The 16,135-nt window shown below is 42.8% G+C and overlaps 1 protein-coding gene across 5 annotated transcripts in view; it reads left to right on the top strand.

Moving 5' to 3' along the window:
- vgll4b (vestigial-like family member 4b) overlaps positions 1-16,135 on the top strand; it is a 148,040-nt gene that overhangs the window by 100,073 nt on the left and 31,832 nt on the right. The window contains exon 1 of one of the 5 annotated variants that reach the window (XM_086001765.1): positions 14,247-14,308. The exons of the other annotated variants lie outside the window; for them this stretch is intronic. Coding sequence (XP_085857891.1) covers positions 14,295-14,308 — 14 coding nt within the window. The 5' untranslated portion in view covers positions 14,247-14,294. Of the gene's footprint in view, positions 1-14,246; positions 14,309-16,135 lie in introns of those variants that run through there. 5 annotated transcript variants of the gene reach the window in all.

Raw genomic sequence — 16,135 nt, forward strand, 5'->3', positions numbered from 1 at the left:
CTGTTACCCAGAAGTTTATTTCTCCTCCGTCTTACCCATAGCAATATTTTATGCACACTTGATATTCTTTCAGTCTATGTAGTATGCTACGTGTATACCGTACCCCTTCTTCCAGTTTGCAGCATGGCTTTACATGCACTAGGACTCCTTCCTCAGCTTGTCACACATTGATGCGTTCTACATACTGTATAATTTAATCCTTGCCTCCCCAGCCTGTCACATGGCATTGCCTTATGGATGCTTGATTCCCTTTCAGTCTGTATTGCAGAAATGCTTTATACACAGCGGAGTCTTTCCCTCCCCCTATTGGTCTGTGGCATTGTGATTCTTTATACACACTGTACAACTCTCCTTTGTGTCACACAACTTGATCCGCCCCACTGCACTCCATATCCACCTCTTCCACCACTGGTAAACTGTGGCTGCAACATTTACTATCTATAGGATGCACTGCGGCAATTCGCCCAGCTTACTTCAACAGCACGTCCTAGCCCTTCAACCTCTACCCAGTGAGAAAGATGAGCAGCAACGCCATGGGAACACCATCACTTCCCAAGCTCCCCTCCATGTCTCGCACCATCCTGACTTGGATACATACTGCTATTCCTTCATCGTTGCTAGTCCCAAAATCCTGGACTTCCCTACCTAACAATAATGTGGGAGCACCATCACAAGAGCTGGAGCGGTTCAAGGAAAAGACCCACTACCCCTTCTTGGGGCAACCAGGGATGAACAATAAATGCGGTCTTGCTAACATCGCCTACATTCGGAGAGCAAAATAAATCAAAAAATTCCTCTGATGCTTTATATGTACTAGACAACTTCCACCTGCCCTTGTTGCCTCCTTCCCCCATTCCACAGGACTTTGTATGGTAAAGTGTTAACTATCACTAGAAAAACATTTCAAGATTGTTCTTGGTAAATAGGGAAGTATACCTTAGAACATGAATAAACAAGTTTTTATGTACCTAAAACTGTTACTTGTACATTAACCAGAGAAAATAATTCTAAAGGAATATATTTGTAGTCAAGTGCCAGTTACTAGGGTCTGTAAATTCGAATCAAGAAAATGGAGAAGGCAACAGAAGAGTTGCTTTTCTTTCTCGAGCTCCGTGTTAGAAAGTAGCGCTTGGCTAGCCAATGAATGGAATTTTCCACACATGGTTTTATACACTGCTTATATGCAGAGAAAGAATCATTCATAGTTTTAAAAAAAATATTCTTTAAGTGACATTGTGCTATAAGAGCTAAATTTTTATTTGTTTTTCAAATACTTTTTATCTGTTCCCCCCCCCCCCCCCCCTTCCATTATTCTCCGTGCGTTGTATAAGTTTCTGGCAATTTGCCAAAGTGTCTCCATAATTCATGTATCTGGTTAGAGTGCGAGGCTTTTCAGCCCTTGGGTAGGCCAGTGGAAGTATTATAGACCAGTCATATCCTTGCCTGACGTTGAGACAATTTCTTTGTTGATTAGGAAAGTTAATGAAACCCATGGCTTCCTTGTTGACTCAATGAACAAGTGCACCTTGTGGTATAGCACTACACCATTCAGATTAGAAAGAATGTGAGCTGATTCCCTGACCTGCACTGAGCTTGTCTGTCTAAGCTGGATAGTGCTCAATTGGCATTAGTGTTTAGGGGCTAAATAGGGGAAAATTAACTGGTCCCCACGCCAGATCACTACACCAGAAACCTCTGGTGGAAGTTTATGTTTGTGGATATCGGCTATGATGTGATGGCCCCAATAGTTACTAACTCTCTCAAATAATGGCTGTGGCATACAGTTCCACAGGTGGCCACAGCAAGCCTCTGGTACCTAGCCCCACCATGCGCTGCCATCTTAAGATGAGGCATAAGAGGTAAAAGTTTGTAGGAGGAAAAGAAAATGAACTGGACTTAAAAATTACGGTGTGTATATACTGATGCTGCTTTCAGCAAATTCTAGATTTCACTTCATAATGTAGATGGTGTAAGTACTGAGATTCTTTTTTAAGTACTGTACTGCACTACTATTTACAACAAAAGTATAGAACTCATTTGTAATGCAGATGTTTTTTTCTCAACAAAGCCATTCACTAGGCTAACAGTTTTCACCAAATCATGAACAATAAACTAATCTTGTCTTTGGAAGTGCAACAGCTCAAATAATTTAAGTTTAAATTTCTCACGAAACAATTTTTCAATATGACAGCCAATTTCCTCTAGCTCTGGGGAATTATTCAGATACCTTGTATACTTTATTACAGCTCCTACAAACATTCAAAAATATTTAAGTTCTGTTTGTAGAACTCCTGTTCTAATCTCTCCCAAAGGCTCATCTGATACCCAGTGTAGAGCTGAGCCATACAAACCTGGAAAGTCTTGCGTTCAATCCCAAACGTGTGCTGACTCAGCTGATTGGCCTGCCTTAAATTCCTCTGGCTTAAAGGGGAGGGGGGTGGATGTGGAATTAGCTATTTCCAGTGACTTGCTGGAAGCTGTGTGTGTGAGGACAGCTTCAGTCTTGGTTGTGATAGCCACTTAGGTTGAATATCCTGCTGTCACTCATTAGAAGGTACCAAGGCGGCTGATGGTCATGGGTGATGCACCCCAGTGAGATTGGGTGCCTTTAGGAGATTGAAGTAGGGAAAAACAAAGGTTTTTCATTGGCTGCCTAACAGGTATCATGAGATGAGAGGATGTGGGGTTGCCACCAGTGCTCAGGTTCCCCGTTAAGGGATAAAGTCAGTGGCAAGTTACTGCAAGTCATGTTGCAGTTGATTTGCACCAAGGAATTGGGAATGGCTTAGTAACAATTTGTCTGCCGATTCCCCCCTCTCGGTTTGGGAGGGCAGGTGAAGTGGCTAAAAGTTAACTTGAAATGGTGCTGAGGGGCTGAAAATAATAAAGTAAGTATCTGTGAAATTATTGCATTCTTGTAGGTGCAACTGAAGGAATTCTCTGTACATGAAGTCTACAGTTGTTGATTAGGTTGTGTGTATAATTAAGTTGGCATGGCTTTGCTTTTTGCAAATCCTCCTCCTTCCCAAAGAGCATAAGCTATGAGCAAAATGTAAGGTGTCAGTCCCATAACCTCTGGAGAACCGATTGTGCTTCATTGATGGAGGAAATGTAAACCGAATGTAAATTGCAGTCCCAGGAGCTTCCATTTATTAACATATATAAGCTGAACCGTTCAGACCAGGAATGTCCCAGGTTCAGTCTGCTGCTTTGTGCTGATCTCCTAAGAGTGGAGACAGCAGACTGTAGATTCCTCTTCCCTGCACGTAAAAAAACCCACAATCTATTTTTAAAAAAATTGGCACCAGGAACAGGCACTGAGCCAGCCCAGTTTATCATATGAACTTGCGTCATGATGCTGCTTTGTGTCATGATACAAGTACATTGACATTCTGAACTGGTTTGTTGCATTTACAAGGAGGACTTGAGGTGTCTGTACCCAACGGTGGCTTGGGAGACCAAGGAAAATCATGGTCTTCACTGCAGTCAGAATGCCACAGCTTGGTAGCTCTTATATTTGGTCGTGCTGTTGACTATGCAGGTATCTAGGTCAGGACTCTACTACAAGTAGTATAATGTAAAAGCACCTGATTGGATGAAAACAGTCTCAGACTAAGTCTGCAGTTTTAAGTAAATACTAACCAGTGATTTCAGCAGTTGTAATGTAACCCGAGGGTTAGGTGGCTGTAAACAACTCCAGCTCGTGGTTTAATACCATCTGAATCTCTTGGGGGGTGAGTTGTAATAAATACCTTCCAGATATCCATTCTTGTCTATTTAAACTTTTCCATCTCTGATATTTTAACACTCACCGTTGTAGCAAATTCAGCATTTTTCCTCTTGATTGGATGAAAAAGTGTGCAATCGTAACCATTTGCACGTATCGGAAAATGTATTCTAAGAAGCTCGTAACGTGACCAGAGACTGAGCCTTGTGAACTACAAAGAAATTTAATTTGAGTCCAAATTCTTATCCATAGCCCTTGTAAACTTAACACCAACCTGAGCAGCCTAAAAATATACCAAGCAAAGAACATTGTCATATGCCTATATAACAGTAAATTTTGCAGTCAGATCTTTACTTTAATATGTAAACACTGACTGCTAGTCAGTCCCCTTTGAGCAGATGCAGCCTGTCTCTGTGTACTGTGTGGATCTTGTTTTCAGCAGAAAGAGTAATCAGAGCCAGCTTTCTTGGGAAAAAAAATCATCAGAATGACTTGCAACATTTTTCTTGAATTTGAGCATTCATTTTTGTTACATCTGCATACTTTACAGTTTCTTTGAACTCTGAATGGTGTTAACAGTCTTAGCCCTTCACCAGTTGGGTGAGCCTATATAATCAATTACCCCATCCTCTATGTTGTCATTCAACATAAAGTTCTTAACTTATGTCCCAGATGTTGTGTTCGAGCTCGGCCCATAATTTGAGTTAAAAATCAGGCTTAAGACTTAAAATGTAAACTGGAGGAATCATGAACCTAAACCCTCAAACTACATTGTCTACATTAACAGTCACTGAGGCACAGACTATGCAACATCTCCTGCAATGCCCATCGTTAGAGGAACTCTGCACTGTTGCAGATCTTGCCGAATTCAACAACAAGGCACAAAAATGTGTCCAGTTCTGGCTGGGCTATGTATAGACTGTCCGTGGACACGATAAGAAGTGGTGCAAGAAGTTAGTCATTGTGTGATGTACTTTGAGAATTTTCAAGTGCTAGGCTCTATACAAATACAAGTATAATGATTACATTTATTTTAAGTTGGTGCTGTAGACCTAAAACACATTCTGACTGGAAATGATGGCATAATGTATTTAGAAAAAATAGCTCCTAGTTTCATGCAAGTGTTTTTGAAATTGAGTACTCTGATGGTTTGAAATGGTATAGTAGACTAAGAGATATGAAATGTACAGAGATTTGTATATTAAGTTTTCAAACACTGGTTATGCATATTATAGAATACATTTTCCATTCGGTTACTAACCTATCAAGATGGGCGTGGACATCTGATAACGTCCAGATTTCTAGAATCCCATAGAATGTTGTGGTTGGATTTCTTTTTTCACCAAAACAGCCCCACCTTCCCTCCCTTAAGTCCAAGGGTTGCAGACTAGAAAGCATATGCTGTGCAACCGGTTTAGCCGTTGATAGCCAGATCTGGCTGGAACACATCAAGTACTATCGGGTCCTGATCTCCTCTGCAATGAGCTCATGGACATCTTCTTCACAACGAGTGAGACCATCCGACCAGCTACTTCTGACTCATTCCTCCCCTGCCATTGCCCACAAAGTCAAGGCTCTCCTGTGCCCTAACTCAGAATTCGTATCATTCTGTAATTTCTTTCCTAACTCCCCTCAAGCCTTCGCTGAGCTTAGCTTGTCCATGGGACCCATCTCCTACTCTCTTAACCCTATTCCCACTAAACTGCTGACTACCCCTTCCTGCCTCCATGCTAGCTGACATTGTAAACTGTTCCCTCTCCTCGGGTATTATCCTTGAACGTGCTGTCGCCTCCCAATCCGTGCCCATCTTTCCCGCAACTCCATGTTTGAACCTCTCCAATCAGATTTCCATCCCTGCCACAGCAATGAAATAGCCCTAATCAAAGTGACATCCTCTGTGACTGTGGCCATGGAGCACCATCCTCCTCCAATGCCTTTCCTCTGTTGTCCAGCTGAGTGGGATTGCCCTTGCTTTGTTGCACTCTTACCTATCCAGTCGTAGCCAGAGAATCTCTTGCAATGGATTCTCTTCTTGTCCCCTCCTATTTCTCATCTACATGCTGCCCATTGACGACATCACTCAAAAACATGACACCAGGCTCCACGTGTATGCTGATGACACCCAGCTCTACCTCACCACCACCTCTCTCGACGCCTACACTGCCCCAGAGTTGTCAGACATCAAATTCCGGATGAGCTGCAATTTACTCCAATTAAACATTGGGAAGACCAAAGCCATTGCCTTCATCTCCCGCCACAAGCTCCGTTCCCTCGGCACCTGTTTCATCCCTCTCCCTAGCCACAGGCTCGGGCTGAACCCGACTCTTTGCAGCCGTGGCGTCCTATCTAATCCTGAGTTGAACTTACAACCCATATCCTCGCCATCACAAAGATGATCTACTTCCACCTCCCTAACATCGCTCGTATCCGCCCCTGCCTCAGCTTATCTGCTGCTGAAGCCCTCATCTATGCCTTTGTTGACACTAGACTCGACTATTCCAACACTCTCCTGGCCGGCCTCCCAGCTTCCACCCTCCATAAACTTGAGCTCCTCCAAAACGCTGCTGCCCACAGTCTAACCTGCACCAAGTTCCGCTAACCCATCACCTCTATGCTCGCTGACCTAGATTGGCTCCCAGTCTACCAAAGCTTCAGTTTTAAAATTGTCATCTTCATGTTCGAATTGCTCCATGGCCTCGCCCCTCCCTATCTCTGTAACCTCCTACAACCCTTCAAGAGCTCTGCGTTCCTCCAACTCTGCTCTCTTGTGCATCCCCCACTTTCTTTGTCCCACCGTTGGTGGCCAAGCCTTCAGCCATTAAGTCCCTAAATGCTGGAATTCCTACCCTAAAGCCCCTCGGTCTCTCCACCTCTCTCCTACTTTAAGACTCTCCCTCTCCATCTCCGCTGAATGCCTTTATTAGAGATTGTCTAGTACTGTACTTGAAATGCTAAATTCAGAGGAGGACATAGAAAATTGAGAGGAGAGAATTGAGGAAGAACGGGAGAATTAAAAACCAAAAGTTTTTGAAAATGCATTAAAATGTTTTCAATTAATGAAGCGGGAAGCATTGGAAAACTGTAAGTGGTACTGGCTAATATTTCTGACTTTAGATGTGCCATACCACCCTTTAATTTTGATATGTGGAAAATATCAACATGTTCCCAGAGTTTGGGTTACATCTGATTAAAATTTATGTTGCTGTAAAATTGCATCATTCTCAGAGATGACTATTCATACACGGTAATATGAGAACAGTAAGTGGTTTTATCAGTTGTTCTTAGTGTGTGTGTGCGTTCGTGCGAGTGGCTATGTATGTACCTTGTACATACATATGTAAGCGTGTGTGTGTATAAGGACAGGAAAAGCTTTTGAGAGATTTCCTTTCTCCGTTCCCATGAATGCCAAATTGGATGGCATAAAGCTGAAACAGATTTCACTTATTCCTGACTAGACAAAATGATCACAGCACATTGTCGGCAGAGGCAGTATGCATTCCTGATCACTATTTACAGTTCTTTGCTTTAGAGCTTAACTGAAGTAGTCTACATTCCTTGCATTCCAGATCCATTTAGAATGTTGTGTGTAGTCATCATAAAGCATATATAGATCTTTAATGTTTAGTAAGGCCTTGATGGATTGCCAGTGTTTTTTTTTTGTAGGCTGCATCACTGTATTTTATCAGTTTGAACAGCTTAATAGGCTAAGTGTATAAATGGTATAAAAATGGATCAGTATCCTGCTGGTAAAACAGCCTTTCCAACCTGATCAAAATGTTTAGCAATGTGACAGTTCAGCTAAGAGCTAAAGGCATGATGTGTTGCCAAATTGTCCGGAGAATTTGGTGCTGCTTCAAGTTTTGGGAGCTGTGTGGCTCCAGATGATTTCCGATGCAATCTGAAGCATATCTGGGATTCTGAGTTGCATACCTCCCTTTGTTCGTTCGCATTAAGACTTTGTGCAGCTGCCTCAACACTCGAGTTTCCCGGTCCCTTCCCCTCAGCCGTTGGTGGTGAATCGGCTCTGTCTGTTGATCCTGCACACTGTTGTGATTGTGACTTTCTGACCTGTCTATTGTGTCTGTCTCAATGGAGCTGGTGCTTGATGAGATCACTGGAGGGGAAGCAGAGGGAGTGGAGGAAATTTGGTGTTTGTGCACATGAGCAGCCAATGATTTGTATTTCTGGCTGTATTTGGGATTAAAATTTGCCATAACTGTTCCACTTATTCTGTTTGACACAAATTATACCAGCAAACCCAAGCAATGAGAGGAGTGTATTTGTATTTCTTTAAAAAAAAAAGATGCAGATGAACTTGCGATTGTACAAAAATGTGGGCGTTGCCCTCAGAGGGTGATTTGGGAGATTAAAAGTGCAACACTTTGCGAATAGTAATAAAAATGAATAGTTATGAAAGAAACGCAACAACATGTAAATACGTCTGTAGACTTTAAAGGGGAAGAAGTTGAAACAATGCATACACTGGAACAAAATTAGCAGTTCCATTCACAACAATCTGTTTCCTTTTATGGTACAGTATAGTAACGCAACAAGATTTATTCATGACTTACGAGCGGGCGGTGACTTAATGCAATAAATTTTCTGGCATTGAAGTAGAGAAGAACAATAGAAGTTCACAACTGCCTTGGTTCACAAAACAGGATGATGTCCCCAGATTGTTTATGAAATGTATTTAACAAAGCAGGTTGTACGTGTATGATTTTTGCCTTCCCCAGTTCCTGAAATATCATACAGGATGAATATTAAGTTTTTTTTTATTTGTACTAGTTTTATGTAAAGAACTAACTTTGCTTACTGACTCCCACCAATTCATTTTGGCAGCTGTAATTTCTCCCTCTTCCAAAAATCCACGGTGGCAGGAACCAATATAGCGTCATTGGAAATGTGCAGTGCCAGTAACTGTATACACGCAGTGCAACAAAGGTGGCATTCTATCCTTGTGCTTCCCCACTAGGTGACTGAGCAGTGGGCTCCCGCTTACTTCTGAAGACCGTGTTGCTAGAAAGTGTGACCAATGGGGAATCTTGGTAAATATGGAGTGAAGCACAGTGCCCCCTCCCAGCCCACGACAAGTGGAAAGCATCACTTGGCAACATGGCTGAGTGGTGATGGTGCTTGTTATATGTGCTAGTAAGCAAGTTGGTGTTTGAAACACAAACTTTGTATGTAGCAGCTTGGAGTGTGCTGGACTCGAGGTGCTCCTGGGCCTTTTCAGAGATTTCTATTAGTTGTAACATGAGAACTGAGGTTTTATGTATGTCACAAAGCAAGAGAGCTTTTGTCTGTGTGCCATTTTGTATTCTACTGTTTTCTAGTTTATTTAGTCTACTAGCAGGTACTGTACTAATGGAATTGTGGGATGATTCAGTTGCCCTTTATGAAATTAGCTAATTGGAATGCAGTACGCTAAATGATGACTTAACTGTGTTTATTTTCACACATCTGGTTTACCAAGATGATCATCTATTCTTGTTTCAGAAGGAAGCTGAACCTTGTTTTGTGCTAGTAGTATGACCTGTTTTTCACAACATCGCCTGAAAATGATGTCTTGCATCAGACTGTGTACAGAGGGTCACAGTCATGTTCAAATAGCTGTATTTAAGATAAAGAAAAACGGAAACACCCCTGCAATTTAATGCCAGTAAAAATGGATGGTATGTAATTACTTCCAGAGCTCTTTCTTTCCTTGAAGCCTCCTAAGCTCCTGCAGAATACAGCTTTCAGTAAAGTTCTGGCTTTCATAACTCACTTTGGCCCATGCACTAAAAGCTGGTTTGTATAAACCATTGCAAACTTGTGGATGTGATCCAAAACCAGATAACCTGCAGAAAGTCCACACTGTAGGCTTGATTAGGTGAAGGAAAGTGAATCGAAGCATAGCCTTTCAAAACAAAACACGGCTTTTATATATTTTAAGTTACTAGTACAGAGTTCTGTTCTCATTTGTTTTTGTCTTGGGACCACTGTTCGACCCAATTTAAATTATTATGTACGTCACAATAGGTTTGATTGAAGACCCTTCAGCTCATTTGCTCTTATCCTTCCCGAAAGCCAACTCTACCATCTTCCCATTTCAGCACCTACCGGTTTCTTAAATGAGTCCCAGGTCCTGGCCACAGTCTCCTTCCTGGCAACCTGTTCCAGTTGTTCATTACCCTCTAGAGAAGTACTTCTTGATGTCTGTCCTAAACTCTATCCATAATCCTGAACCAGTCAGCTCTTGTCCTTGCTCTGGCAAAGCTCAAGCATAAGCACAATGGGTTAAATGGCCTCCTTCTGTGCTGTAAACCTCTGAGGTTCCGTGTTGTCTTAGTCCACCTGACGGTGTTGGACTTGGTTATTTTTTAATACCAAGACTGCCTACTTTCTCCTCTGTAACATCACTTGTCTCTGCCCCTGCCTCAGCTCATCTGCTGCTGAAGCCCTCATCAATGCCTGGCTGGCCTCCCACCTCTGTAAACTTTTGAGCTCATTCAAAACTCTGCCTCCTGTATCCTAACTCGCACCAAGTTCCGTTCACAATCACCCTTGTGCTCACTGACTTACATTGGCTCTCAATCCGGCAATGCCTCGATTTTTATATTTAAAAAAATTCTCATCCCTGTTTTCAAATCCCTCCATAGCCTCGCTCTTCCCCATCTCTATAACCTCCTCCAGCCCTACACCCCCCCGCCCCCCCGAGATCTCTGTGCTCCTCCAATTCTGGCCTCTTGCGCATCTCCGATTTTAATCGCTCCACCATTGGTGGCCGTGCCTTCAGCTGCCAAGGCCTAAAGCTCTGGAATTCCCTCGCTACACCTCTCTCCTCCTTTTAAGACACTCCTTAAACCCTACGGGGGAAAAATTGGGTGAGTAGCACCACCTGTTAGCGCCTAAAGAGGCAGTCAGTGGCTGTAGCGCCACTGGCTGCGCCTCCCGCGATATTCAGCAGGGGCGCTAATGGTGGCGTTAGCCATTTGCGCTGCGCCACCACCGATGACGTCATCGGTGTGCGCAGCGCCCCGTTCGCGATATTTGGTAGCGAACGCCGCAGTTGCGCCGTTTGCTACCCGCGCCCGGTTCACGGGGCCTTACTATGCCGGCAGTGGTGCAAGTTAAGGTGGAGGTGCGGGGCGGCTGCCTTTTTTGGCGGCTGCCTGCCAGCACCTCCGTCCCCGGCCTCCTAACACCCCCCCCCCCCCCCCCACCCACGGCATTGCCGGCTGTTTCCCGAGAGCCGGGCTCGTTTGCCGGCACTCGTGAGCGGGGATCGCGCTGTTGCAGGCCCCTCCCCCTTAACAGTGGGAGGAAGGCCTGCAGTACCGCAGTGTGCCGGCGGCACGTTGCGCTGTGATATTCAGTTTCAGCGCCCTAAGAGGGACGCGGAGCGCCTCGAGTCTCGCCCCATGTCCCTCTTGGGGCAATGAAACTGAATATCTGACGATCGCTAAAGCCTCGAACGCTGCGCAAAATCCTGCGCTCAGGCGACTTTTGCGCCACTTTGGCGCCCCAACCCAATTTCTAGGCCTACGTCTTTGACCAAATTTTTGGTCATCTGTCCTAATATCTACTTATTTCTTACATTACAACAGTGACTACACTTCAAAAAGTACTTCATTGGCTTTAAAGCGTTTTGGGACGTCCGGTGGTCATGAAAAGCGCGATATAAACGCAAGACTTTCTTTTTTTCAATCCTGTGAGGCATATTGGGTCGTTTTACTATGTTAAAGGTGCTATATAAATGCAAGTTATTATATTTTGTTAAGGGATACCTCTCTTCAATAATGAAGAGCTGTATCACATCGAGCCGTCTCTCAGTGATGATCCCTCGGAGGTGAGGGTTCAGCCCAGTTGTGTTTCTTTGTGTCGCCGCGAGAGCCCAGATGTGTCATTGTGTCATGGCAGCTGAAACGATGCACTATATTCTGTATGTCACCGAACTTATGTGGATTTGAACCCCATAACTATTTCAGTTTGTTGTGAGGTGCTAACTAGATCTTTAGATCAAATCCATTTCCCACTTGGCAAGTTCTATACACCCAGAGAGTGTATGTGCCTAGTATTTTGACTTCCAGTTTGTATTACCTTGCGCAATGGCATATTGAACTTAATTTGTTACTGATCAACCCAGGTGCCTATGCTATTAAGATCTTGGCTGCTTCTTCAGAGTCCAAGGTCCCTTCAAACTTGGCATTATCTGCAAATTTAACTGCCTTGCACTGAGACTGTGAATTCAGGTCCTTTATGTACAGTAGGCACAGATATGTTGCAGCATGATTTTTTTTTTAAAAAGCAGCTGTAAAAGACTAAAAATCAGATTTACATTATCAGTTCATGCCAGGGTGAATCTAGCAAGGATTCAATGCTGCTGCAAAATTGGTGGTGTAAAGAAGAACAGATTGTACCCTCTCTGAGTGAAAAGTGCCACAGAAATAAACTTCTATATATGTGGTTGGTAGTGATGAATTAAATGGGCTCTTGAGAATAAATCAAACTTTCAGCCAAAATTGAAAGATTTGAACAGAAATTATTTACGCAAGTGTGTATCTGACACACATGGAATTTGAGCACTCTGCTCAATGGCTTGCTCACAATGTTCTAATGTCTGGCATACTAGAAACGTCTGAAGTAAAGGGCCGTAACTTCACAAATTACATCCTGAACTCAACTTTCACCAACGGCTGGGGAAAAACCCTCTTGCCCTTCCCTAAGTGTGGTGACTATGCTGTGGTTCTGTTCCAGGGTTTGCTGGCAGTTTTTTTTTTGTTCAGGTGAAGTACTTTTCTTCATGAGCCCTGACCGTGATGGTGGGCTATTTTACCAAGGAGGACAAAACTGACGAGCCTTAATCTTGTCATCTGAAGATCCAAACGTTTACATCGTTGACAACAGGTCACAAGAATAGTCGGGAGCAGGAACCCTGACTGACTGACTTTCCCATCCATCGGCCACTGACTTTAAGGCCAAGTAAAACGCTGCACTGTTACACTGGCTGCAGTTGGCACAGACCATAACTAGAAGCTGGGATCTTGCTTGTCTTTATGGTGGAGTATCACATCATGCAAGGCATTTGCTCCCTGATCCATTGGGGAATTCCTGGAGGGAGCAGAGAGGTAAACCTGAAATAAAAACAGAAAATGCTGGAAATACTCAGCAGGTGAGGCAGCCTCTGTGGAGAGAGAGAGACAGAGTTAATGTTTTGGGTCAGAATTCTCTCTCCACAGATGCTGCCTGACCTACTGAATATTTCCAGCATTTCTGTTTTTTATTTCAGAATTCCAGCATCCGCAGTTTTTTTTTTTAGCAAAGTAAGCCATTTTTGAAGTCATTTTCAAACCATCAGTGTAGTGACTCATCATCTTGTCCTCAATTCTCATTTTTGGTGGATATTAAAGTTGACAACAGAAACCTTTCATGAGATGATATCCAACTCTCCTTCAGACTGAGCCTTCATGAATGGGATATGTGATCAATTATCAGAACTGCCCTGACTTGGGACGGTGTAGATGGAGGCGCATTCAATTTAATTTTTCTGCCTCAGCAGCCTAATACCTATTTGGGACTGGAGTAGTCATTCTTGTTACAAGCACAAATGGGACTGACCCTAATATATTGGAGAGATGAATTCTCATTAATGTTTGGAGCCAATGTAAAATGAAAAACATGTAGGCCCACTTTAATTTTAAGTTTGTTTAATTCCCTGCATGCATGAAAGATCCTCTGTGTCAAGACTGGGTAACATGAGAATTTGACTCTTCTCGCTCTGGCAGGTCTTTTACTTAAGGCAACTTTCCCCTCCCCCTCCTCATGTCCACCCCTAACAGACTTGGTGAATCTTGTTATTATCTGACCCTTCTGCTTTCACTCACTTTTTTCCCAGATCCCTTGTCGAAAAAAAAAATACCTCCTGTGAAAGGGAATATATCTAGTACATAAATTGTACTTAAAAACATTAAGCAAGGGGCTTGGGTTGACCTGTGCAGTGTGGGTTTCTTGTTTGTCGGCTGGGTCCATTTTCTCATTTTCACAGTTCAGTTGAAAACAAAGGCCTCCTTATCCTTTCACTGAGCTGTGTTCACAAGCGCTGACATCAGCCTTCCCCCAGCAGGCAAATGTGCTGCATTAAGAGTCTACAGGGGAGTTGGGAAGCTTGACAGAAATCCTTTCTCATGACATTTTATTGATCAGTTGCTTCGTATCTGTGTAGAAAGCGAATGCCAAGAGCAATAACAGTTGACACAATGCAGAAAATTATTGGTATGGATTTAACCCCAAAAAGTATTCATTTTCCATTGGCCAATTTTTTTTAAATACAAGTTGTTGTTGTTTACATAAAAAACCTTTTGAACTAAATATTGTATTGTACGGTCAGTAACTTGATTTGCATTTAGTGCAGTTCAGAGGCGATTAGGAAAATGTGCAGCTCGCTGATTCCCTGCGATTGCAAGGGACTTTTATGTTGAAATGGCTGCTGCCTGCCCAGCTTTTCATAAGATAGCCTGCCAAGATTCAGGGGCCCAGGACTTTCTTGTGGGAGGACGTTGGGCTGCCTTCATGCTTTTTGACAATGATTAAAGTGAGGTTAGTACCAAAACCTTCCATTCTATTTTTTTTAAAACAGATGGTAGTTTCATGTTCAGCTGCAATTAATTTTAAAGTTTGAGTCAGTGTGTTCTGTCGAGGTAAAATGATTTGTTCAGCAGTAAGCACTGATCTCCCTGCTGTACCATTAGCTCACAAGCAGTGGTGATTGGAGAAGATACTGTTCTTGCCCCCTCCAGGTTCTAAGGCAGCAAGTTTGAGTCAGTGGAACTTGTATTTCCCCTGGAACCGCCAATAAACTCTTTAGAAAGATACCAAGTGGCCAGAGAAATTGACAATCCTCAGTACAAACTTTCTGTATGTTATTAAGCTCCTATGCCAAGTTACAAGCTTTGATTGACGACAAACACACTCACACACCCACACCCACTAAGTTAAAGTCTCTACTTTTTGCTATATTTTGATGATTAAAGAAGAAAGCAGTCTGATGTCAATCTATTTTTAGCTAATACTGTAATATTACTAGAATAGGAAAATGTAATCTTCTAGTAAACATTTGTTTATTCAGTTTTAAGCAATCAGAAAAATATGCATAAAACCATGAGAATTTAGATCAAAAGTTTTAATTACTAATGGACAAATTAACATTTTAAACTCCCAAGTGCAGAAATTGTCGATAAACATCTTACCTTTACATGTAAACTCTATGGATAATGGTCCAGAATGTGAACCCTGACTGGGCCCCCTTTAGAGTTTGGCGGATTTGAAGGTCCTGGTGTGCGAGGAAGAATACTGTACAATGCAAAACTAGCAGATGCAGCACTGCTCCCGTTTAGCACCTTTTCAGAATGAGCAGCAACTCAGTAAATTAACACAGTTCCAGGACTGCTACTTAGAAAGTGTTCAAAATGTTCTTTTTCTACAAGTAGATAAATGTGTTTTATTTGAAGAGAACACAATTGCATTTTGTTTATTGGGACAATAGTGATTATCATGGGTAAACAATACAAATTGTGTGTGAAGTGTTTTCGGTATTCCATGCTGAAACGTGCGTTATCCTATACCAGCTGTTCAATCGGCACTTGTGGGCACCCCCCCCCCCCCCCCCCCCCCCCCCCGGGTGACAGACTGTAGGAGTTGATGTTGTGGCGTGACGTGTTTGAAGAGACCATATTGATGGATGTGACACTAACATTCATGGAGTGAGGATCTGGTTTTATGATGGCAGCTTCTATCTCGAGGTGGGCCTGTTTTTCCTCATAGTAAGTGTTGAGATGCAGGTCTTATTGCCAGTTGTTTAGAAGAAGGAGTTAACTGGATGTTTCTTTGGACTGAATTATTTTGTCCTTTTAAATTTTTTTTGTGGTTTTTTTTTGGCGTTAATGTTAGAATCTTGTGCTAGTAGTGATTGTTTATTTATTTTTCTGTGTTGGTTGTGAAGCATTTTGGGAGATTTTCAGGAGGCGATAAATGCAAGTTCCTTGTATTGTCAGGTGAGTGTTGTGGATCTGAAGTACGATAGGTTTAATTTGGGAGGGGTAGGGTCGTGGTGTGGCGGGCAAGAAGAGGCTTAAGAAATCTTATTGGTCAGCTTGTTTTAAGTTTGTAGTGGGTTCATTTTTGAAATTGAAAGTAGTGATGATGCTCTCGCAGTGTTTTAGGGAGTCATTGCACTTTGTGATATGGTGTACACCGTGAACATCCCAGGTTTGATCCATGATGTACCCTTCGAAGGATGCTAGCTGCTCGGGCAGTACCCCACCCAAGACCATTTTCATTGCAGTTCCCTCTCCACAATAAATTGTTGCAAAGTAACTTTTTCTATATGGGATATTGACCAGCTAGAAGAAACGCGGATGTTAATGC

Source organism: Somniosus microcephalus, chromosome 11 (genome assembly GCF_052327205.1).
Source record: "Somniosus microcephalus isolate GS21.2 chromosome 11, FLI_Smic_1.0, whole genome shotgun sequence".
Taxonomy (NCBI): Eukaryota; Metazoa; Chordata; class Chondrichthyes; order Squaliformes; family Somniosidae; genus Somniosus; species Somniosus microcephalus.